A 25,596-nucleotide genomic window follows, 5' to 3' on the forward strand; every position below is an offset into this window, starting at 1 on the left:
ATTATTCTGGGGAAAGTTGGGATGGTTTCATTGTAGTTACGTCGTACGCGACCTACGTCGTTTCGAATTTACGGCGCCCATGCCTCGTCCGTAGCACCTTCTTTTTCAATAATTTCTTACAGTAATCACGCCATTTTGAAGTTATATATATATTAAACATATTTCCATGTTTAAAGTTTGAATTAGCTTCACTCTGCCATTGTTGGAAAAACGATCCTTAAGTTTTCCGCATGTTCGTAATGTTGATTTTCAGAATCAGACTGGAGATCGGTGAACAGGACCTTCGAAGGAATTATTTTTCAGAATATTCTGGACACAGCTGGTTTACAAAAGCACAACTGCTCCTCGCTCGTGTGTTATTTCAGCGGACTCACAGCATTCTTATACTATCTTGAAAAAGTATTACCAACGCCTCCTTCGCCCCACCCCCCCACTCCCCAGGAAACAGCCCCCAAATCCTTAAGCACCCCCCCCCTTCCCCCATCCACCAGCCCTCAGCTAAGACAGACATCATTCAATACACATTGACAAATGGCCCTTTGATGTGGAAACAGGCAAGGTCCTTTAGACATGATGACGAGCAGAAATTGTGACAGCACTTAAAAAGACACATCCACAGATAAAAGTTCTACTGAGGAAATAAGTAAATTAAAACAGTTATGACTAAATCTAGGCAGAAGATTCTCTTCACCATCCATCAGTAATGAATGTCCGTGCGGAAACGCAAAATATTGGTTCCGGCTTTTCCGGTTTGCGCAAATATATATATTTTTAAATTACTCTACAAAGTATTTTGATGTAAAAAATCGACTTTAATGGTGAAATCCAACTTAAGTTGAAATTCGGATTACATAGGCAGGAACGGAACTCTGCCGTAACTCGAGGACTCAAAATAAAACCCAAGTGCTTGACAGTTGACATCTTGCATCATGATAGTTTAAACAGCTTTTTGAATGCTTTCGAGGCATGTTTTGGTTGAAGTCAGAATATGACCACTTTTGGCAACTTCCACAGGACTTTAAAGGTTTTACAGTCTCCACACACTGTCCGTGATCTTATTTTCCTTCCCTACTTTCTATTTATTTTCCCATTCTCCCGACACCACCTTGGTGATAGAAAGGGGAAGTGTAAGGTGTGAGCATGTCAAGAGGTTTGTTTTCAGAATGAAGATCATTTGCTGTTGGCTGCAACACCAAGACAGCAAGAGGCTTTAAAGCTGCGCTTTTCAAACTAGCGTGGAGGTACTTTACTGCAGCAAGAGGGAGAAAAATGCCATCAAAATAATTGCATTTCAGGGTTGGAATTTAGTGCAGCAATTCATTTGAACAGATGGAAAGGCTTTCTCGCAGATGATCTTCTTGGCACACTTTCGGTTTTCTAGTATAAGTGAAGCCTCTGGGCCTTATAATGGAGGCTGCAACTGCATAAAGGTCCGGCCCAGGTGACATCATGGGGCCAACATCGTGGTGGGGATTTTTCAAAGAAAATTTTCAGATGTTTTTGCAATGAGCAAGCATAAAATAAATGGCACACAAAGGCTTCGCTCACTTCTTATATTAAAGTAAACAGAGAGGTGCGGTCTGACGAGTGCAGCATCCAATGAAGATACTTGATAAAAATGTTCCCATTGTTTGCTTAAGTAAAATCCAAGTAATGTTGACTGGCTTTCAGTCAATTCTGGTTGCAAATGGAGATATTTGTCAAATATGGCATTGTTGATTACTCATTCCCTGCTAGCCGAGTAAAAAAAAACGATTTGACGTTTATAGCCGTCAGTGGCAGTGAATGAGTTAAAAAGTAAAAATAATAATAATAAAAAATGTGACTTGCATGGCTTTCATATGATGTATATGTGGATGTTTTTTGTCTCTTGTCCCTAAATGCTGAGGACATAATCGTCTTGAGGCGGATTACCCTCAATGGGAGAAGCTTGCTTGTATCTCCAAATACCCTCAAGCATGCTCTTCAGAACACTCATCTCCCAGAATGCATTTTGTCACTGTCATTCGTCTCATTTCGAAAGCTCATTTGGTGGCAGTCTCGTCTTGAAAGAAGGATTTATTAAAGGTAGGCTTTGTCATGCAGTGACAATATTTGCAGTATTTTTTAAAGATGATTTTAAAAAGTTATTTCAAAACATCACATAATCCCTCTACTGTAATATACCGCCGTGCAAAAACAAAGTTTTTTTTCCCCCTCCACACATATACAGTAACAGCAACATTATTGAAATAATCTTTGAAAAATCAAGACTAGAATTAAACAACTCTGTGTGGCTAAATACCTCCCTGGCAGTTTCAAACCATTTAAAGCATACTCAGCATTTGAGCAAAAACAAACAAACACCTCCAACCATAACACCGTACGACGTAATACAATATTCTCTTCTTTGCGTCTTAACAGGGAGCTGTCAAATCCAGACAACTTAATTAAAGAAATTTTCTCCAGACAAAATTAATACAAGTGGGATTAATTTTAGATTTGTTTTTTGGAACGCTCTGCTGTGATAATTAAGCATCCATCATTGTCTCACTTGTACCTACCTGCACATAAGATGTTGTGCGTTTCAACATAAATATTAACTTGTCTTATGAGTTAAGGGACTCAATTGTCGTGACCGCTGCAAGTCGGTGTCAATCTGTGCGGAGACGTGTTGGTAATTACGCCCAATTATTTCACACTGACTGCCGAGCGAATGCGGAGCGGTTTCCGTACGGCATCCGCATGGAATGCAATTCACACCTCGTGCTTTGCGTGAGCTGTCCGTGTCCGTAAATCTGGACCCGCCGGACCACAAGATCACGGGAGTTCACTCTGGAGAGTTGAATTCACGCGATAACAACCGTGTATATTGAGTCCTATTGGTAAACAATAGCCACTCTTACCTGTCGTCACATCAATATGTTTATTATTATTATTTCTAGGACTTGTACCATGGCTATTTTTTTTTTTAATGGGTAAGTACGTCTCCCAAAAAAACGAGTTCGCAAACGGTTTTATTTTGAAATATGCCGAAAATGTCCGGCTCGTGTAATTTCTTCAGCTTCATGAAAATCCGCATGCGGAATCCGGAAAAATAGAAAGCTTGCGGAAACCTTCCGCACCGCATTCGCACCGCACTGCAGCTGGTGTGAATTGACACGCAGACTCAAATGCTTTCTATTCCTCGCGGCGTCCGTACGGATGCCGCTCCATGTCCGTTCCGCAATCAGTGTGAATTAATTGTTACGCAGAAAAGTGCTATCCGGTGTATTTAAAAACAATTTTAAAAAAGGGAAGTTTGCATAAACACAGCCGCCTCAATTCTAGCCAAAATCGCTTTAGACTAGCGGTTGACAATTAGTCAAAATAGACATGGTTTTAGGAGGTGTCAGTTTAGTTAGCATCAAAGAAGCTTGCGTCACACCCTTGTTACATCAGAACGCTTGGCATAACATAATAAAAATATCATACACATTCTCAAACAGGCACCTACACGAAAATCAGGATACTTCTGCATAAGCCGTCTACAAAAATAGAGCCCACAAATGTTGAAATTTTACTTAAAACACTGGCCGTGTGTTCTTGAAGGTTTTATGATGGTGGCGGTTTGAACTCGGAATACATTAATTCATTTAACATTATTTATTTGACTTATATGATGTGTAGCTTTTACATTATTCCACTGCCATATTACAAACGCTGTTGCGTTGTAAATTATTTGGTGCGCTGGTGATGAATTAATTCACAGCAGGGCTAGTTTGATTTCCATTTTGTTCACCCTTGTATCAATTTTAAATAACTTGAGCTTTTTTTATTTTTATTTTTTGCTTTGCACTAGGTTTATAAATGTAATAATGCGGTGTGTGTATTTTTCTTGTGTGTGTACAGAATCACACGACAAAAGAGATTAATAGAGACGCACAGACACAAGAATCCCATATGAGGTTAGCCGAGGGAGAGGAGTGGACCCAGAAATTTACACTTACACATCCAGGTTTGTTTAGCTTAAATCATTTGGAGTTCACAAGTACCACCCAGGGTCATTCATCATGATGACCTTAGTGGGTAAAACTGAAGCACTGGATAAGTACTGTATATGCCGCCTCAATGACTCTCCTGCTGTTGATTTAACCTATAGGCAGTGCAAATAACATTTCCACAGATGATAATGCTCAATTTTGATTGACACTAACAGAGGGGTATTGGTTCAATATTACAGTGGAAACGCTGTGGTCGAAAAGAAAACCACAGAAGCACTTACATTCAGAGGTGGCAAATCCAGGTCCGGAAAGTAAAAACCCTGCCACCGTTGGGCTTTAGCACCAGATGCTAGCAAGCTACCTCCCATGGTGCTCGTTTACCTGCTAGGGAGCTAGCTAGCGAGCATCAGGGGCTAAAACCAAACTGTGGCAGGGTTTTTACTTTCTGGACCTGGATTTGCCACCTCTCCTTAAATTCAAAATTTTTTTATTTATTTTTTAAAAAACACAGAAGCACTTACATTCAGAGGTGGCAAATCCAGGTCCGGAAAGTAAAAACCCTGCCACAGTTTGGCTTTAGCACCAGATGCTAGCTAGCTACCTCCCATGGTGCTCATTTACCTGCTAGGGAGCTAGCTAGCGAGCATCAGGGGCTAAAACCAAACTGTGGCAGGGTTTTTACTTTCTGGACCTGGATTTGCCACCTCTCCTTACATTCAAAAATTAAAAAAAAAACACAGAAGCACTTACATTCAGAGGTGGCAAGTCCAGGTCCGGAAAGTAAAAATCCTGCCACCGTTGGGCTTTAGCACCAGATGCTAGCTAGCTACCTCCCATGGTGCTCGTTTACCTGCTAGGGATCTAGCTAGCGAGCATCAGGGGCTAAAACCAAACTGTGGCAGGGTTTTTACTTTCTGGACCTGGATTTGCCACCTCTCCTTACATTCAAAAATAGACACACAAACAACACCGAGCTGAATGTCATAGTCAGCAGGAGACGTGGGGAAAACAAACAAAATGAGAGAACACACAGATAAGAAACAAGACATGCGAAACACTGCTGTATGTTTATTCTTGCGGCTGTGTCATACCGAGAGAAATAAATAAAGGAATCACCTCTCTGACAGTCTCAATAAAAACTGAGCATGATTACAACCCTCCTGGCCACTGTGAATCTCACCCGCCCGTGCGGTTCACGCAACACGTTGACGTGTGTCATGACGTCTTAAAATAAAATCTTTTATCTCCATCCGGCAGATTCGCTCTGCAGATACCTTAAATCTCTTGGAGAGAATCGCCGCCGTATGTTCACACTTCACAAAGCTCATTTAAAACAGCAGGCATGGCAATAAAACCCCTTTGCATTATTTAGTGAGAGAGAGAGAGAGAGAGAGAGAGAGAGAGAGAGAGAGAGAGAGAGAGAGAGAGAATGTATGGAGATCTATAGATCTATTCAATTTGGGCTTTTCCTATTCACACATTCACACCGTATAGATAGACAGAGTGTAAGCACAAAACAAAAGTTATTGGTTATTAGCTTTATGTCATTTTGAATAGCCAAAAATTTTACTCAAATATGAGCATTGTTACTTAGGTTAAAGTAAAAAAAAAAAGTAGTTATCCAAATAATTGATTAAGTGCCTGCTGATTCAAAATAACAGAAAGGAATTAATAAGATACGACAGCGTTAAGGTGACCTAGCGGAAAAACTAAATATAATGTGAATTAAAGTTGTCATTTAAAGTCACCGTGCCAAGAATCAAAGTCAAAATAATTCAAATTAAAGGTAGAGGAAATGATAAAATCAGAAGTGTGCAATTTAATAATAAAATAACTCTTCACACAATGAAATAAATGAAGGCAAATTCAGCCAAAAGAAATGAGTTTGCATTAACTTTCTTTATTTACACCCATAAAACCTCCCGTTGTTTTTGCCATCTGGCTCCGTTTGAATGGTGAAATGGAGTCAAAGGTCGCGAGTGGTTATGTGAAGTTGATAAAAGCAGAAAGCGGAATGTAGTTACTTCTCAACAGAAACGTCCAACTGAAAATAAAAAGTATGTTGCTTTAAAACTCCTCAGAATTTATTCATAAAGGTAATGTAATGAACCCAACGCAATGCGCTTCTACCCACCTCTGTTCAAAACTGTTTGGCTTTTGTTTCTCTGCCTCCCTTCTGGGATTTGATTTATTTATCCTGATACAAAACAAGCTATGGAACTTTCCCCCCACAGTGTAATTCCCCAGCATTAACTTGAATAAACTTTTACAGATTATAGGCCTACTAGAAAGAGGGGGGGGGGGGGGGGGGGCTCCAACGAAATCAAGACCCCATTAAGCAAAAAGTCTCCTTCTTCATAACCCAGTGACTGAAACAAGATTGTCAAATAATGAGAATTAATTGCCGAGCTGGAGGAAGACGAGACGTCAATCAATGAGCTAACTTTCTCGTCTTTCACCTGTCCAAGCACTTACATGTACAATTGCTATGGCCAAAGGATGCACTGGGAGAATACAAAGGATGTGATCAGCATGTCATGTGATCTGGGGGATGAGGGTGAGCTGATCTCTTTAACCTTGACTGATGTAAGAAAGTGTGTATGTATACACTTCTTCAATCAATATCCAGGTTGGTCTAGAGCTTTAAATCTTGTATAAATATTCATTCAACTATCTCGGAACAGTTTTTGGGGAAATTCCCTTTTTCTGTTTCATTTCGGGATCATCTACTGTGTAGATTACCAAATACTGTTTTCAGAGGATATTTTTTAATACTATAAAGCCAAATGTATCATATTAAATACAATACATTTTGAGCCCTCTATTTCATGAGTATAATACCCCCCATTAAAACCCTGATGTAGATGACCTGACACATACATTGCACGGATGATCCATTAGAGGGCAGTATCACCCATCTGATGGCTTTACCAGCGACCTTGCAAGACAATTTAGAAAGGAGAGACACCTGTACTTATTAACTCATTCACTGCCATTGACGGCTATAAACGTCAAAAATTCATTTGAACTATTTCTATTAGTTTAACATTTTTTTTCCACTTTTGTTAACAAGAGTATGAAAACTGAGAGAATTGAGAAAAATGAGAATTTTTTTGATTTAAGTTTGACTTCTTTTCGGATTAGCACAATGGAAGGGAGGTTTTGAATTTTTGTCCATGTGTATCATCCATCGTTAGATACGCAGACAGATTCTCAGATTTTCTTGAACATTTCCCCCACATCGCAAACTTAACTCATTCACTGCCGTTGACGGTTATAAACGTCCAAAAATAATTTTAACTATTTCTATTAGTTAAAAAAAAAAAAATCTACTTTTGTTAACAAGAGTATGAAAATCTAGAATTTTTTTATTGTACATTTAGAAAAGATGTAAAATTTGTGATTAATCGTGAGTTAACTAGTGAAGTCATGTGATTAAATACAATAAAAAAAATGTAATCGTGTCTTGACCCCAATTTTTTAATAATCTTAAAAAAAAAAGAAGGAATAATTTATGGCAGTGAATGAGTTAATAGTGATTTTTGGAAATACTAATATGTTTGATATGTCTGTTTCTTATTATATTTTTGACAGTTATAAATGTACAAATTTAAAGCATTGTGGCCAGATGTATCAAATATGACACAAATCAAAAGTCATATGTGGAAGTTGATTATCCAAATTATTTTTATTAAGACCAAAAAAAAAAACCCTCAATACAAAAAAATACATTGTCTTTGTTTTGGTAAACCACTGACATAAACCAGCACTCCTTAGAATCACATTATTTGACTTCCACCGTTCTTGCCCATGTTGAGAGTAGGACGGAAGGGTGGACGAGATTACGCAGAGGGCAGTGTGATAGAAAATGTATTTCATCCTCTTTCCTCTCTCAGTGAGTCAATTTAAAGTCTTTGTGGCATCCGGAGTTTCCTTTCACTTCCTCGCCTTTGGCTCATCTTTCCTTAAAAGCACTAATGGCTGTCCCCAGGTATTTGTTTGGCCTCAAGCACACAAAGAAAAGGAACAAAAAACAGAAAGGGGGCCACCTATCCAGCCTGGAGACAACCTCTGATGACCTCAATGAATGCTGATGCAAGAGTACCCCCCCACCCCCCTCCGCCTGTTAAGTTTGGCGAGCAGGCAGGCGAGATCAAACGCTGGTTGGCATTAAACATGCATTGGTGTCAAGTGTGCCACACGCAATGCGGGATTGGTGGCACTGCACATGGCCGGTAATCGCGGCTGTGTGAGAAAGTCTGTCTAATTTTAGAAATGGGACACCGTGAAATGACGATGACGCAACTTTTTTCAAGTTTTGACTCAAATGCGGAGCACTGGTGGTGAGTCGTCTCCTGGTTCTGAGGTTAGTTTTCGAATCTCGGCTCATTCCTTTCAATGTTCAACACATAAAACTTTGATGCTTTACATAATTATTATTTGAGCCAATATTTTGGGCATTTTGACGAATATCGGCATCGAATCTTGAAGAATCATACGGCCGATATTCGATCCATAAAAGTAAAAAAAATACTCAAGGGAACTAATTATTAAAATTGATGCTGCTTACCCTGTTTGTGTCAGGATGGGGAAGCTTGATGACCCAAATGCGGGAAGACGGCAAGGAGGCAGAGGTTCAATCAAAAAAAAAGGAATTTTCATTACTTACAAACAAAAGGTGATCTTCCAAATTAGAAGATAAACCAAAACTAGAACCAAAACTAGAACCAAAACATGGGGGAACAACTGCTGCGGCGGCAGACATGGCTCGGGGACTTGAGGCTGCGGCGGCAGACGCGGCTCGGGGACGAGGCTGCGGCGGCAGACGTGGCTCGGGTACGAGGCTGCGGCGGCAGACGAGGCTCGGTGACGAGGCTGCGGTGGCAGACGTGGCTCGGGGACTTGGAACAGCCGCAGACGTGGTTCGGGGACTTGGAACAGCTGCAGACGTGGTTCGGGGACTTGGAACAGCCGCAGACGTGGTTCGGGGACTTCAAGCTGCGGCAGACGTGGTTCGGGGACTTGAAGGTGCGACAGACGATGGGGGAGCTTGAGGACCCAAATGTGGGAAGACAGGGCAAGGAGGCAGAGGTTCAATCAAAAAAATAGGAATTTTAATTACTTACAAACAAAAGGTGATCTTCCAAATTAGAAGATAAACCAAAACTAGAACCAAAACATGGGGGAGCAACTAGGCAAAAACGAACAGCATGACATGGGGAAAAGACGAGGCAAAAAAACGGGCAGCATGACATGGGGAAAAACAATGAACCGACACAGACAGCGGGGAGACAGCAGACTAAACACACAGACACTAAAGACACAACAAGACACACCTGGGGCAAGACACAAGTGGCTGAGGGCACTGATTGGATAACATGAGGAAGGGCAGGATCACACTTAACAAGACCAAGGAAGACACACAAGTAAAACAGAATCTAAACATGACAAAACCCCTCCGTCGATTGACGGCTCCCAGACGTCCCTATAACAAAAAGTTCAAAAACAGGACGGGCGGAGGGGGGCACGGAGGCGGGAACCTGGCACATCCATCAGGGCCAGTCCGGGGGGCGTCCCGGACGCCAGACGAGGGGAGTCCGGTGGCGCCGGTCCGGAGGGCGCCCCGACGTACACCTCCTGTCCACCCTCATGGGCTTGACGCCGCCATGGAAGAGGCGAAAAGACTTTGCACGAGAGCGGCCGAGGCCAGAAGGCCAGGGACTGCAGCGGCGAGGATGCCCGGGGACTTGAGGCTGCCGTGGAGGCGGCCGACGAGGCACGGGGGCTTGGGGCTGCCGCGGAGCCGACACGGGGACCTGGGGCTGCCGGGGAGCCGACACGGGGACCTGGGGCTGCCGGGGAGTCGACACGGGGACCTGGGGCTGCCGGGGAGCCGACACGGGGACCTGAGGCTGCGGCGGCAGACGCGGCTCGGGGACCTGAGGCTGCGGCGGCAGACGCAGCTCGGGGACCTGAGGCTGCGGCGGCAGACGTTGCTAGGGGACCTGAGGCTGCGGCGGCAGACGCGGCTCGGGGACGAGGCTGCGGCGGCAGACGTGGCTCGGGGACCTGAGGCTGCGGCGGCAGACGCGGCTCGGGGACGAGGCTGCGGCGGCAGACGCGGCTCGGGGACTTGAGGCTGCGGCGGCAGACGCGGCTCGGGGACCTGAGGCTGCGGCGGCAGACGTTGCTAGGGGACTTGAGGCTGCGGCGGCAGACGTGGCTCGGGGACTTGAGGCTGCGGCGGCAGACGTGGCTCGGGGACCTGAGGCTGCGGCGGCAGACGTGGCTCGGGGACCTGAGGCTGCGGCGGCAGACGTGGCTCGGGGACGAGGCTGCGGCGGCAGACGTGGCTCGGGGACGAGGCTGCGGCGGCAGACGAGGCTCGGGGACGAGGCTGCGGTGGCAGACGCGGCTTTGGGACTTGGAACGGCGGCAGACGTGGTTCGGGGACTTGGAACGGCCCGCAGACGTGGTTCGGGGACTTGGAACAGCCGCAGACGGGGTTCGGGGACTTGGAACAGCCGCAGACGTGGTTCAGGGACTTGGAACAGCCGCAGACGTGGTTCGGGGACTTTGAACAGCCGCAGACGTGGTTCGGGGACTTGGAACAGCCGCAGACGTGGTTCGGGGACTTGGAACAGCCGCAGATGTGGTTCGGGGACTTGGAACAGCCGCAGACATGGTTCGGGGACTTGGAACTGCGGCAGACGTGGTTCGGGGACTTGGAACTGCGGCAGACGTGGTTCGGGGACTTGGAACTGCGGCAGACGTGGTTCGGGGACTTGAAGCTGCGGCAGACGTGGTTCGGGGACGTGAAGGTGCGACAGACGTGGTTCGGGGACTTGAAACAGCAACAGACGTGGTTCGGGGAGTTGGGGCTGGTGACTCCGAGCGCCACCAGCTGAAGCCCAACGACGTCCGACTCCCTCAATCCAGGACAATAGTAGGTCCATTTGGGCGGCCATGGCGTGCTGGAGCTCCTCATGGTGTGACAGGCGTGCCTCCTGATTCCACAACTTGGCTTTCAGCGCTCCCGCTGGGTCCTTCTCAGGTTGGTTCATTCTGTCAGGATGGGGGAGCTTGAGGACCCAAATGCGGGAATACAGGGCAAGGAGGCAGAGGTTCAATCAAAAAAAAAAAGGAATTTTAATTACTTACAAACAAAAGGTGATCTTCCAAATTAGAAGATAAACCAAAACTAGAACCAAAACATGAACCAAAACATGGGGGAACAACTAGGCAAAAACGAACAGCATGACATGGGGAAAAGATGAGGCAAAAAACGGGCAGCATGACATGGGGAAAAACAATGAACCGACACAGACAGCGGGGAGACAGCAGACTAAACACACAGACACTAAAGACACAACAAGACACACCTGGGGCAAGACACAAGTAGCTGAGGGCACTGATTGGATAACACGAGGAAGGGCAGGATCACACTTAACAAGACCAAGGAACACACAACAGGAAAACAGAATCTAAACATGACAGTTTGAAATTAAAAATAAGTGACATTTTAATACTTCAGATATTTTAAAATTTTGGATAACTTTATTTAAAGGTGCATTGTGCCGTTTAAAAAGGTAATATTAAAGCTTTTTCTACATCATGCATGCTCCGCACATGCGCAGATGAGTTCTATTTATAGCAGAGTGCAGACCCCGCACAAAGTTTTTTCTTACCTTATTTGAAGCCATGTCTTTGTTTGTCAACTGTGGCTGTCGCTTTAAGATCGTACTCGCACGCGCACCATGAACGAGTCTGACACAGATGCTGCAGTTACGCTTTGGGCCAGAGGTGGCAGTCGCGAGTAAGAAAGTAACAAAGTGCACAAAGATCCTTTAATGTAGAAAACAATAGGGAGGTAGACATGGACTTTGGAAGACATGGTACTGCCCATGGGAGACCCCTGAACTTTTTGTTTGATTTTTAAAACAAATATGACCATTGATTACGCTTTTTTTTTTTTTGACAATATTTTACTAACCCTAAAGTTGTTCAATAAACATGTGCTTGAAAAATAAAGAAAATAATAAAATAAATAAGAGCTGGAGTTTGTATTATTTTTTTTCGCATTTTGATGCCAATATTTTTCTCTTTTAATGAAAATGAATGTCGGCTCCAATATCGGTATCAGCCCTGAATTTTTTTTTTCCGGATTATCTCTACTTTACATGCTTTTCATTGGACAGCAACACTTTGTGCATTCCGGTAATGGCTCCGTAATTAAATTGGAATACGAATGTACGCAGACTTCTGACAAGCGATTGAAGACGACTCGCATGCTTATTAAAATGCCACTGCAAGGAGGTTATGGGATGCGTAGGTGAGTTTGACATAAACAAACAACACATCAGGGGGTCCACACACAAAACACCTTGATTCAATATCTGTTGCCATGATAGATGATCACTCATGCACATAGCATCGAATGGATTCCGGAATCTTAATGCAAGGGGTCGCTGTGTGTGTCTATGTGGAATTTAAGTCATTATTTTCATTGGCGGCATACCTCCTTCAAGCTCCACAATTTCCAGAATTCTGCAACCGTTAACGATTAACGCAAGTCGAGTAAAAAGATGATTTATTCCAAAAAGCATTCAAAACAACATATTCCAAATCCATATATGAATAAAAATCCATCAAATGTGTCACTCCGTTAGTGTCAAATTTGGCCCTGTCAAGTTGAACCAAAAGCTAACATTAGGTTGCGTGAATAGCAGCATGTGGACTGGATACACAAGTTAATTGTATCATTTGACAAGGAGGAGCATTTTATTGTTCTGCTTGTCAAGGCAAGGATAGATGACCAAAGATTTACTATTATGCTCTCAAAGCACTCTAATGTGCACAGCGAGGGAATCACTGCTTTACAAAAAGTGAGGAAAGATGTTAGGCTGTAAAAGAAATAAATGCATGGACAAAATAAATAAAGGTAAACAGAATTGTTGGTACCACCCATGCATCAATATTTGATCTGATAATATCATTTTGAAGGCCATATATATCAACTAACATTTAGATTAGGACTCTTCAGTAGTCACTGTTTTAGCAATTCTTGAATGCAGCTTTTCTTTCTAGTGACCAACACCATAAAGACGACATTTTACAGCATAAATGGCGGCGGCCGCGGCCGATTTAGCAGCTACTAAGTTGCTAACGTACATAAATAACACTGCCAAATGCGTGAAACTGCCAACTTCGATGGCATTTTGAGCACACAATGGGGAAATAAATCCGGATTGCAAAAACTTGTGTTAGGAAAATTATATATATATATTCATTATACATTTGCTAAAACTTATTTAAGCTGTTTGTTGTGGGAATTTGTGCATTATGCCTTTTGTTGAACATATTCAGAGTTGTTTGCGGTGAAGACGTGTTGGATGAAGATCGCTTTGGACAGACGCATTGAGGCTTATCAGATCCACGACTGACACATGACGACGGCTGCCATGGGTTGATAGTTGGGCAAAACAAATGACTAAGCAAAAATGCCTTGCCTTAGAATAACAAATGGCTGGTGTAAATACCTTTGACAATGATTAGCCACGCCCTGTATGGGCTGGGATGGGCTTTTGCTAGCAAAAAGGTTAAAAAAAATACTCTGGACATTTTACCAGATGTGCAAATGAAAAACACAAGTTATTAAAACCTTTTTTATATAGGTGGTGTATATCAGTGGTCCCCAACCACCGGGCCGCGGACCTGTACCGGGCCGTGGGCACCTTTGGACCGGAAGAAGAAGAATAAAAAAAAAACTTACTGTACTTCTGGTTAATTGATTAGCCGAGGCTTAAAAATATTTTATTTTGAAAAGTGACCAGATTCTCTCTGTTTACGACGGACTCTTGACACATGCCAATATGCTAATTAGCTCAGTCGCGTTTTGTTACCCTTGTTATGGTAGTGGACTTGCGTTTGTTGTCGTAGCCTTTTATTAATCAGCCGACGAACAGTCAAGCAAACCCCCCAACCCCAATCCACTGGGTTGCCGGTCCGCCAAAGTTGTGGACATATATGAATCAGTCCGTGGTGAAAAAAAGGTTGGGGTCCACTGGTGTATATGACTCAATAGTACAGTAATTATGAAAAATCACTGATGTTGGGATGGTCTATATACAGACGCTCCCCTACTTACGAACATTCGAGTTACGAACAACGGTACATACGAACATTTCTGCGCGTACAGTATGTCGAAAAATGTTCGGAAAGAAATGCTGTAAGTTCGATTTTGTATTGCGCGTAGTGCTTCTTTCCGCCGCTAATACCGACGCTTGGCGCTGTGAGAGCTCATTGGAGGCTCAGCAACGTGTCGAGGAGGAGGAGGAAGAAACGCCGGTCCCCATGAAGGAGGAAATAACTTTTGAAGCCGATTCCAGCGACGACGAAGAATCTCTCATGATATAAAATCCTCCTCTTCCTCCATCATCTCCTTAAGCATCGAGTACATCTTCCTAAAGTAAGTTAAACTTCATTTTATTTATCTTATTACGTACATGTACATACTGTGTGTGTGTCTTTCGCTCTCTCTCTCTAACATACGTAGTACAGTACAGTACTGTACGTATTCTCTCCATTTTATTAAAAGTTTTTTTCAGTACAAACCAATGCAGGTTACTTGTACAAGCCTTAAACATACTTATATAAACCTTCAATATACTTATATAGGCTTTAAACATAAATTATAATACAAAATATAGCACTGAAGCAACTTACGAACAAATTCACCTTACGAACGATCGTCCGGAACGTAACTCGTTCGTAAGGTGGGGAGCGTCTGTATTGTGAAAAAACGGTGGTTAGGCAAAAAAAAAAAAAAAAGGTATTCAAATGATTTGGAACTGTTAAAAGAAACGAGTTCAGTGTTTCAGTGATGCAATACCGCCTCCCTTTCTAGTGATCAACGTTACTGACCGTCTTTTTAAACGCGTTGCAGGAGAGCAGAGTTAGTTCCATATTCGTGGCTCATAATTGAGATCCAGTAAGATTTAGGTGAATGTTGTCTGGTTTGAAAAGGTTCAGTCTACTGAAAAAAGTGGTGAAGTTGTCCACATAGGGGATGTCTCTTCTGCAACAGTATCCTTTAAGCCAAATGTGAAGTTGCCTGACGCGACTAAATGTGACCTCAGCAACGCAAGGGGGAACAAAGGGACCCGAGACTACGGCCTGCTTTTTTGAGGTCTGGATGGTGCTTATGAGAGAGATGTAGTCATTTTTCAGTTTCTCTGACTGCTGTTTTTTATGGTCCCATGTTCCAACGTGAGCTACCACGGCTGAGACGGACGGGTGTTGAGCAAGCAGATGGGGGATGACTTCATCTGTCAATCTCCACATGCTGGATCACGGAGGTCCCGATGATCAGCACGCTTTTCTAATATTTAAAAAAACCCCATTAAATTACATTGACATGGCTGATTAGACTAATTATATATACTTTGTACTCTCACTTTCAATTCTATTTTATTATTTATTTTTATTTTTATTTTTTTTTAATTTTCAGAGCCCAGTATTGTTCATTCTGTAATTTTACCGATCTCTTTAAAAAAAAAAAAATTCACTTTCCATTCTACTGAAATAGCTTGAAATGTCAGTTACCTGCTGGAGGATTTCCATGAGTTCCGCTTGATAATGTTGATGGTTTTCAACAATGTTGTCCCAAGGCGGGAAAGGGAATTGTTGATGGTCGACAAACGTTTTCCAGCAGTATTCAAAGTCTATGGGAGAATGGAGATGAAAGAAATTGGTATTTTCACAACAATCAGTTCAGTTGTAAAAAAAAAATAAAAAGTACAATTCCAAATTACGCTTTTTATTCATGACTTCGAGATGCGCTCCGACGTCATTCAGCAGTCGCAGGCCCTTGCGATTTTTCTTCATATTCATAAAGTAGAGGCGGGACACAAAGATGCGAAGCTTTACGTTTGCATTGTTGCGGAGAAACTCAACTAACGCCTCGGAGCAGTCAGCACAGGGAGACCAGGACAAGTAACAAGTGACCGTGTAGTTGAGTTCTTGATGAAAGTTTTTCAGGTAATCCAGAAAACGGATCTACATAAGAAAGTGGATATACAAAATTAAATTGGTGAAATACCTGAGAAGGCCCATCAGTATGTTTCTCCATTCTCACCTCTGCATGCACTCCAGCACAGATATTGTGAAAATATCCAGATAGATATTCACAATTGGCAGTTTTGTCAGTTAATGCTGTAAAGCAGAGGTAGGTTCCCCGGCGCTGTTCCAGGACCACATTTTTGTATTGGAGGAGAAAGAGATCCATGCTCAAACTCTTACTGACACAAAGGGAAAACGAGATATTACAATATTAAGTCCATTTGTAAGATTAAATGCAGTCTTTCCTATTGAAGTATCAATTCTATATTAGTGGCAGATTTGTAATCAATAATCATATTTCATTCATCAAACATCAACCAAATCTCAGTATGTATTAGTTATATTATCAGGCAAACAATTATAGGTATGCTAGGCAGCGTTTACATGTCCAAGATCAAGGTTGGGAGTTATGGGAGCGCACCTGGAACTCAACCTTGGAAGGGAAAGTGAACGTGGAAAATGGTGATCTCAGATGAGACATTGTGTTAGGTAACCTATAAGATGCGAGGGCTGCATTGTAGGATGCTCTTTTTTTATTTTTTTCTGGAGAGGATGCTCTTTTCTGACTTTGACCGTGAGCGTTTGTGAGGATAAGAAAAGCAACCAAGATCTGACTGATGTACTTTTCCTGAACTCCAGAAACTAAAAGAAACAAACAAATCCAATTCAACCTTGTGTGAGTTTTGATTCTGAGTGGCAAACACACATTGAGTAAATTATAGTAATATAGTGTCACACCGCGGTGAGGGTGTCTTGTCATTTCCTGTTTTATTGTGAAAAGTCTGACTCCTCTCGTTTCAGGTCACTTGCCCTTCCTCGTGTGGTGTCTGTGTCAACCCTGATCCCTGATTGTTTCCACCTGTTCCCCATTACCCTCATGTGTTAAATAGTCTGCGTTTTCCCTGTCTTGTGCCGAAGTGTTTTCGTTTGAGCCACTGAAGCCTGCCATAGACCACAGCCTTGATACCCAATTGCCTTGTTGCCTTTATTGCCTTGTCTCGTGAGAGAACCTTTGTTTGTAATTTTGTATAGCTTAGTTTGGTTTAGTCATAGAGTGATTTTTGTTTTTGAATGTAGTTTTGAACTTCCTCCCTTTTGGAGCGCTTTCAGTTAATGTTTGTATCGTCTTTATTTTCTCCCTCTCATCGAAGAGCTTTTGTTTTGTTAATTAAAAGCTGCTTTACCCTCCACCTCTTCCTCTGCGTCTGAGTCCAAAAACAGCCTCGTTGTGTCATATAGATTATTAATTCAGGTTTATGCTCTGGTGACCAGAAATTGTAAAAAAAAAAAAAAAAAAAATTCTTTTTTTTTTTTGTTAGAGCTCAGTATTGTTCATTCGATTTGACATCATCATTGCTCTCCTTTTTTTTTTTTTTAAAAAAAAAAACAATAAATTAAAAAAAATTAATAAATGTTTTTTTTTTTTTTTTTTTAAATTGTAAAAGTTAACAGCATTCTTTGAAAGCAACACAGTCATATCTGGACCTACCGTGGTTTTGCCATCTAGGTGAAGAATGTAAGCTTTGGAGTGCTTCAGAAGACCAACACTGACTGAACCTTGCTCATAAAGCAGCATTGCTTTTATAATCTGAATCTCACCTAGCTTGTTTGACCGGCCCACTTTACCCAATGAAATGCGAGAGGGTATGTACCAGCTGAGGCTTATCTTTTCTTTTTACTCTTTGCCCACGTGCAGAAAAAAAGAACGTTGACATGGTTGATTTGACGAATTATACTTTGTACTCTCACTCAGTCACCTACTGAAGAATTTTCGTGAGTTCCGCTTGATAATGTTGATGGTTTTCAACAATGTTGTCCCAAGGCAGGAAAGGGATTTGTTGATGGTCGACAAACGTTTCCCAGCAGTATTCAAAGTCTGTGGGAGAATGGAGATGAAAGAGATTGGTATTTTCACAACAATCAGTTCAGTTGTAAAAAAAAAAAAAAAAAAAAAAAAAGTACAATTCCAAATTACGCTTTTTATTCATGACTTCGAGATGCGCTCCGACGTTATTCAGCAGTCGCAGGCCCTCGCGATTTTTCTTCATATTCATAAAGTAGAGGCGGGACACAAAGATGCGAAGCTTTACGTTTGCGTTGTTGCGGAGGAAGTCAACTAATGCCTCGCAGCAGTCAGCACAGGGCGACCAGGACGAGTAACAAGTGACCGTGTAGTTGAGTCCTCGATGAAAGGTTTTCAGGTAATCCAGAAAACGGATCTACATAAGAAAGTGGATACATAAAATTAAATAGACTAAACATTTGAAAGGGATCCTCTAAGAAGGCTCTCCAGTATGTGTCTTAATACTCACCATTACGTGTACTCCACAGGAGTGAAAATATCCATATATAGGAGAATTGCCAGTTTGGTCACTTAATACTTCGAAGCACAGGTAGGCTCCCCGGCAGATTTCCAAAAGCGCATTTTTGTATTGGAAGAGAAAGCGAGCCCTGCTCAAAGACACACTCAGGCACGAGGAAAATGAGATATCATTAATTGACTGGTCACAGTATTGGGTAAAATTGTAGGATTTAATGCAGCTTATGTCATTCTTTGAAAGCGACACGATCATATCTGGACCTACCATGGTTCTGCCATCCAAGTGGAGAATGTAAGCTTTCGATTGCTTCAGAGGACCAACAACACCTACTGAAACTTGCTCATGCAATAACATTGCTTTTTATAATCTGAAATCTCACCCATCTAGTTTAACCTGTCCAGTTTAACCAATCAAGTGCGACAGTGTATGTATCAGCTGATGCTTATTCTTTTGCTGGACCTTCTCATTGCTTATAGGTATCATGAAATCGGAATGGAATACTACTTTTTAGTGTTTTCCCTATCAAGGAACCAACATTTTGAAAAAAGAACATGTTGCAATGGAAGTCACATTAAAACCCTGGGGAACCCACGGGGTCAAATTTGGCCCCTATAAATTCTGCTACTCAAATAACAAAGACCCTTTTTTTTTTTTCTACAAATTTAACTTAAAAAGTCCAGAGTGCCACTTCTGACCCCTGTATGGGGCTATCTAGTGGATGAATATTGCACTTAAATTAGCCAGAGTGGTGGTGACAAGATGGCTGGCAACATGCTGTTTTGTTGAGCTGGAAATTAATCCAAACAAAACCATATTCTCAGCAAACCATCAGATAGTAAAATTGTGTTTTTTTTTTTGTTAATCTATTTCATGTTATTTTGCAGAATCCCTAGGAGTATGTTTTATATATATATATATATATATATATATATATATATATATATATATATTTTGATAAATTAGCAACTCTGAGCTTGTTCAAAAAAAAGGGTTAAAATTGAAAAAAACATATATTTTGGTGTTCAGTGAACTTATAGCAGTCATTTAATGTATAATTCATAATTTTCCAAAGAAGAAAAGTGTTCTTGGGTTCTCCAGGGTTAATGTGAAACTCAACCACAATTAAACTTGAATTTGTGACAAATTTTCACCATCAAATCTTGGGCACCATTCACTTAAAATACAATAAACAGCGTTTAATTAATGGGAGGAGCACATAATACACAAAGTACAATAAAATGATTCAAACAAAAAGCCACCATGGCAGGTCAGCGAAGGAGTTCACTGGAATAGAAACTGAAATTAAACGAATGGTTTGAATGGAGCCACGGCAGAAAGAGGAGGATGGGAGGAGGCCTTCACTAGAAATGAAAGTGAATCTAAGCTGCACAAGAGAGAGAACATGGCATAACCAAAGAAAGATACTTTTTTACGCTTTTAAATGGATATATATAAAAGTGGAGCACTTTTTTTGCAGGTTCATCCCAGGTGCCTGAAATAAGCGTTTAATGAAATAATAAAAAATACGACAATATAACGGATGAACATTTTTTTTTTAATAAAAAAAAATCTTAAATTGACATTGCGTTTGTGTATAAGATGTATTTTCTTGTCTAGAAGCAAAGCTTAATTGATTTAAAAAAAAAAATGCTCTAATGTAATTTTGAAAACATTTATTGTACAAACCTCAAAACTAAATAATAAAACTCAGAAATGCTGATTTTCGCTATTTGTGGGTTAGCCCTACATTACGGGGCTCAACTGTAATTATATTGTTCCAAAAAAATAACACAAATGCAAATGGAATGCAGCAACAGTTTGCCTGTATGAGTTCCAGACCTGTTGTAGCTACCCGTTTTACATATATATTGTTCCCAGAATGCATTGTGTGGCACAGTGAATGAAATTATAAGGTAATAGAACTTGTGTCATATTTAACACGCTTATGTCGGTTGATTTTATTTTTTAAACAAACCGTAACTTTAGGTGGTGTGTACAATAATGACATTTTGGGCAATTCCATGATTGCCTGTGAAATTATAGATTTATATTTTTTTGATTGTTGACAGCTGATTAAGTGGTCCAACTCCTATTTATTTATTTATTTAACAAAATCATCTCGCGGGCCTGTTTTGGCCTGCGGGCCATATGTTTGACACCCCTGGCTTATCACTATATAAGTAGCGAGTGATCGATATTAAATCAGACCTCATCAGTCTTTGCTTTAATGCTTATTGTTGAAGGTATCCAGATATAACTTCCATAAAATGTATTGATTTTTGCATTCCAACTTTGAAACGTCTGCGACTGATCTCCTCCCAATGAACAAAGTCGAATCCGCTTGAACGCGGTTCCAGCTACACGTACGTCTGTGAAAAATGTACTCAATCACCCAAGCACTTAATTACGGTGTTTAACATGCTAGCCGTGCCAATCTTAGGTTAGCATTAGCATCACATTAGCACGGCTTCTCTATCTTTTCACGTCAGACTCCACAATATGTTTAGGCGCACTAGTAGACAGCCGAAGCTTTTTTTGCGAGCTAGCTTGATGCTATGACTTAACTAGCAAAGAGCCTCCACCATTTTGTTTTGGATCTCATGCGGTAATCTACCCAACAAGCTATACACTCATTTTCTACATCAAGCTTTACCTAATGTGTCAGGTTTTCCCTTTGAATCTCAATCAGACCATTTCATATTCCTCGTGAATATTCATGCACGCTATCATAAGTGGAATGTGTTCAATCTATCGGCGCACGGGAATGCTAATCACGTCTCAGGATGTAGGTGTGACATTAACAAGCTGCTGCCCAGGGCCGTCCGCCACGGACAGTCATTCATCACACGCTGCTCCTTGTAACCCCACAGTATCCACGCACGCTCATATGCAAAGTTATTTTTGCACGTCTGACTCTTATCTGTCGCTTCTTCAAAAAAAAAAATATTGCTGTCACCAGAGGGAGGACATGTTTCAATGAGCGGCTTTCCAGAAGAGTGCAAAATCGGGGCCTGCCTGAATTTCACAGTCAGCCTTGGTGTCTGTTCTCTCGCTGCATGCGTAATGCGACACACCGCCTTGCCATCTGCACGCCACTCTCACAAGTTCACACTTGAGATATTTCCACGAGCAGAAAGGCTGTGAAATGGCAATGTACTTGTTTTGGCCTGAGAGGCTTGTTGTAACCCAGCTTGCTCGCTTTCATTTACAGCCAAACCTCAAAAGTACAAGACAATCCATTCCGTGGCACTAGTCAGGACTTATAATAGCCTATTACTACTACTTGAACCTTATTTTGAAATGTTAGATTAGGCCTCTTAATGATTAGATAGGTGACTTGAGCTAGGCCGTTGTGTCGCTGTAACCTGTCCTGGCTTGGCGTCTTTCTGTCTATCTGCACTGTGGCACACGTATCTAGCAGAAACCAGTTAAGACCATCAGGTCACACATTTTCACATGGGCTAGGCTGAGCCGTCCCCAGTGTGGCTAGGCGGCCACGACAGTATAAGAGTAGAGACTATTTTGAATAGATCATACCTTCTTCCGCATTCAGCAGATAACGCTTCACAGCTGTGTCGTCGATCTTTGTGCAACCAGTAAATAGTTCAACTGAGAATATGCAGTCTCTTGGTTGTTTTTAGTCAGTATAGCGAGCATTAAAGATAAAATAACCGGTGAAAGTTCCCATCTGAACTTTACTGAAACTTCTTTTTAAATTTGGGCTTTTCTATAAAAATAAAAATAAAGATTTGTCACTTATACAGTTATACATTTATTCTAGTTTGTTGTCAAAGTAACTTTTCCTGTAAAATTAGGACTTCAGTTTCACAAACAAACAAACAAACAAAAACAAAAAAAACTCTTTGTTGTCATATTTGATTATTCTTATTTCTAATAAAATAACGACTTTTGCCCCTTATAATTTAATTGTTGTATAATTTTGACTTTTTCCAGAAAATTTTGATTTTTCGTTACTTAATTCTCATAATAAAACTTCTTTTTCCAACACAACTAGGCTTATAGTCTCCTATTGAGACGTTAGTCAAATTGTATTTAATCTTGTTTTCTTCTATGATTATGACTTTTTTTCCAGATGATTACCACTATTTCTCTAATATTATGATGTCAATCCCAATTATCAAATTAAATTAAATTAAATATGTTTTTTTTTTTAGTTTTTCTTTTCCTTTATTTATGTATTTATTTATTTTTAATTGAACTTAAATAATTTTGACAAAATTCAAAAATATGTACATTAAATTAAGGTTTTATGTTGGTGCAATTTTAACCCCGCAACAAATTTCCATTATTTCCTGTGGACAAATGAGCATCCCTGAATGGATGCGTTGAACCGAATTTAGATGTTTATTTCCTCCGTAATACGAAGCTGTGCCCTTTTAGAAATATCCCACGGTAAATAAGTGATGTATGTCTGCGCAACAACAATGTGTGTGTGTGTGTGTGGGGGGGGGGGGGGGGGGGGGGTCGAGAGGGGTCAAATACAGTGCGATACCTCAACGAATCCTAAATCAGAAGAAAAGACAGAACGCTGGGCGTCTGCATTAATTCCAAATAAACTGTGCTGTGATCCGATTAGAAACAAATGTAATATAAGAGATAAACAAGCTGCACAGAACAGGAAGTAATCAGACTCTAATCTCTGTTCCCTGGAAAAAGTCACGCCCTTCAGACGCCAAGGAAATAAAACCCAACCTTGCTGTTGTAAATCACACATTGACACTGAGTTGCGCTGTATATTCGATCATACATGTGGGAGAGTAAAAACTGGTATTTTCCAGCCTGCCTGTTGTTGATGACGCCATTAAGCAGAGGAATAATGACAATGTCCAAACTGTCCTTGGGCAGCAAGCTAATCATCTCTGCTCATCAATAGTAGTCGTGCTTGATTGAAAACACAAACTACACGCTTTGTGGTTTCATATCTTATCACCTTAAGTACATCATCCCACATGCAGTCAATGTATTTTTCAATAAACCTTTACTACTAATATTTCTTCCTAATGTTCCGGGACCGGAACTTTTAGTTCTTGTGAAGTTAAAGTTTCAGGAACGATGTGGTGCAGACACTATTATAAAGGTTACTGGGACCTTAACAATGTCTTTTTTGGGGGGGATAAATTAGCCAAAGACAAAATCTCGATAACAGCTCACGTAGTCCTCTGAAAGTGCATTCCTTTAAAATCTCGTGCTTATCATTTTCAATTGTGTTGTGCACCAATTATGCACCTTGCAACAAGTATTTAGTTTACAGGATCTTTTTATTTATTTATTAATTTTTAGCATTTATTTACCTTTTTTTTAGCATTATGCATTAAATGCATTGTTAGGTATTATCTAGTCATCACCAACAACAACAACAAAAATCAGGCTGCTTAATCAAAATATCATCAAATCAATCATCAAAATAAATCATACATCATCTTAATACTTAATCATTTTATGATTCTTACTGAAAAAATGAAAATAATAAATGTGTGTAATTAATGGAAGGAGCACATAACACATGAAGTACAATAAAATGATTCAAACAAAAAGCCACCACGGCACGTCAGCGAAGGAGTTCCCTGGAATAGAAACTGAAATTAAACGAATGGTTTGAATGGCGCCACGGCAGAAAGAGGAGGATGGGAGGAGGCCTTCACTAGAAATGAAAGTGAATCTAAGCTGCACAAGAGAGAGAACATGGCATAACCAAAGAAAGATACTTACTTACGCTTTTAAATGGATATACATAAAAGTGGAGCACTTTTTTTGCAGGTTCATCCCAGGTGCCTGAAATGAGCGTTTAATGAAACAATAAAAAATACGACAATATAACGGATGAACATTTTGTTTTTAATTAAAAAAAATCTTAAATCTTTTTTTTTTATTATTAATTTTTTAGCATTTATTTACCTTTTTTTTTTTTGCATTATGCATTAAATGCATTGTTAGGTATTATCTAGTCATCACCACCAACAACAACAAAAATCAGGCTGCTTAATCAAAATATCATCAAATCAATCATCAAAATAAATCATACATCATCTAAATACTTAATAATTTTATGATTCTTACTGAAAAAATGAAAATAATAAATGTGTTCATTCTTGCACAGTGTCCACTGAGATGATTTATGTTTTGTATCTTTTCCTGATACATCACATGGCTTTCAAATGCACCCAAATCTGGAAATTATTTCATTTTATTTTTCAGTTTTGTTGTAACGGTGATATTGTAGATCACATTATTGGTGGAAATCTTTTTTGTAATTATTTATCTCAGTCTTTTTTTTTTTTACGTCACAGAAACCTGCCAATTGAACAGCAGTGTGTAGACTTTGTATATTCACTGCATAAGAAAATTACAATATATTATAATACCCTAAGCTTCTTCTCCTTTTTTTTTTATAAATATATCCTTCCCGGGAGCAAGAACGAAAAGAAAACATATCTTCAGGCAGCGATTCATTTCTCTGGTCACCTGCTGTGATGTCAAATAGCCGCAGCATGTAGTTACTTGTTCTTAAACAAAGCTTTCATACACTTACTAGTAAATCCCATCGGTCCATGTTCATTATCAGTCCCAAATACATTCATATTTTCTTGAAGTCCTGCTGAGCAAGAAACTCTAGCGCGGCTTCCATGTAATTTGATCTTCCCCATATTTTTTTCATGGATTAACTAAAAGATGAAATGTAATATTCATGAGATTAGAGTAACTGTATCTTGTTCATGTGAAGAAGGTATAAATGATTAAACCTCGACTACCCTTGTATAGTTTTAGTCAGGCCTCTTAAGAAGTTTGTTGCATGGTGTAATAAGATGAAGCAAATTTGTGTCTCGTATTGCCAAATGGAGCGTTATCGTGTGATGTATGGCTGGACTCACGGATGCCAGATATGGTCAGGCTAATGTGGCAGAGAAGGGCTGCATCATTTTGTGTTATGGTCCCTTAGGCAGGAGATGGTAAGAGAAAAAGTAAACAGCTGAGGAACAATAAAGGAAGGCTCTGTCAATATGGTGGGGGCTTTAGGACCCAGATGCGGGAAGGCAAAGCGAGGAGGCCAAGGTGTAGTCCAAAGAAGGTTTTAATTTCTGATCAAAAGGCTATCCTCAAAGTACAAAATAAATGGAACTAACAAAACATGAATCTATACATGGCAAAACAACTTAGGCAAAACAAACAGCATG

At 40.6% G+C, this 25,596-nt stretch overlaps 1 protein-coding gene across 3 annotated transcripts; it reads right to left on the reverse strand.

Moving 5' to 3' along the window:
* Positions 1–9,806: 9,806 nt before the first annotated feature.
* On the reverse strand, positions 9,807–18,731 carry LOC144059423 (uncharacterized). 3 transcript variants are annotated; one of them, XM_077578508.1, is made up of 8 exons: positions 18,668–18,731; positions 18,395–18,548; positions 18,058–18,301; positions 17,844–17,958; positions 16,099–16,261; positions 15,776–16,019; positions 15,567–15,685; positions 9,807–11,044 (listed from the first exon to the last, which is right to left on the reverse strand). In XM_077578508.1, exons 1-8 carry the CDS (start codon positions 18,679–18,681, stop codon positions 9,959–9,961), a joined length of 2,139 nt encoding a protein of 712 aa, XP_077434634.1. In that variant the 5' UTR covers positions 18,682–18,731; the 3' UTR covers positions 9,807–9,958. The 3 variants fall into 3 exon arrangements, with proteins under 3 accessions (XP_077434634.1, XP_077434635.1, XP_077434633.1); XM_077578509.1 differs by having other exon boundaries at positions 18,395–18,533; positions 18,668–18,725; XM_077578507.1 differs by lacking the exon at positions 18,668–18,731 and having other exon boundaries at positions 18,395–18,657.
* Between the last annotated feature and the right edge of the window lie 6,865 nt (positions 18,732–25,596).

This window comes from Vanacampus margaritifer, chromosome 10, assembly GCF_051991255.1.
Source record: "Vanacampus margaritifer isolate UIUO_Vmar chromosome 10, RoL_Vmar_1.0, whole genome shotgun sequence".
Taxonomy (NCBI): domain Eukaryota; kingdom Metazoa; phylum Chordata; class Actinopteri; order Syngnathiformes; family Syngnathidae; genus Vanacampus; species Vanacampus margaritifer.

Bases quoted from the DNA above. Each gene is read 5' to 3' on its own strand.
- LOC144059423 (XM_077578507.1), bottom strand. From the start codon at position 18,655: ATGATCGTGTCGCTTTCAAAGAATGACATAAGCTGCATTAAATCCTAC. The intron at 18,302-18,394 runs GTGAGTATTAAG...TTTCTTATGTAG, and splicing joins CCTGTGGAGTACACGTAATG to ATCCGTTTTCTGGATTACCT. The intron at 15,686-15,775 runs GTAATTTGGAAT...ATTCTCCCATAG, and splicing joins CGAAGTCATGAATAAAAAGC to ACTTTGAATACTGCTGGAAA.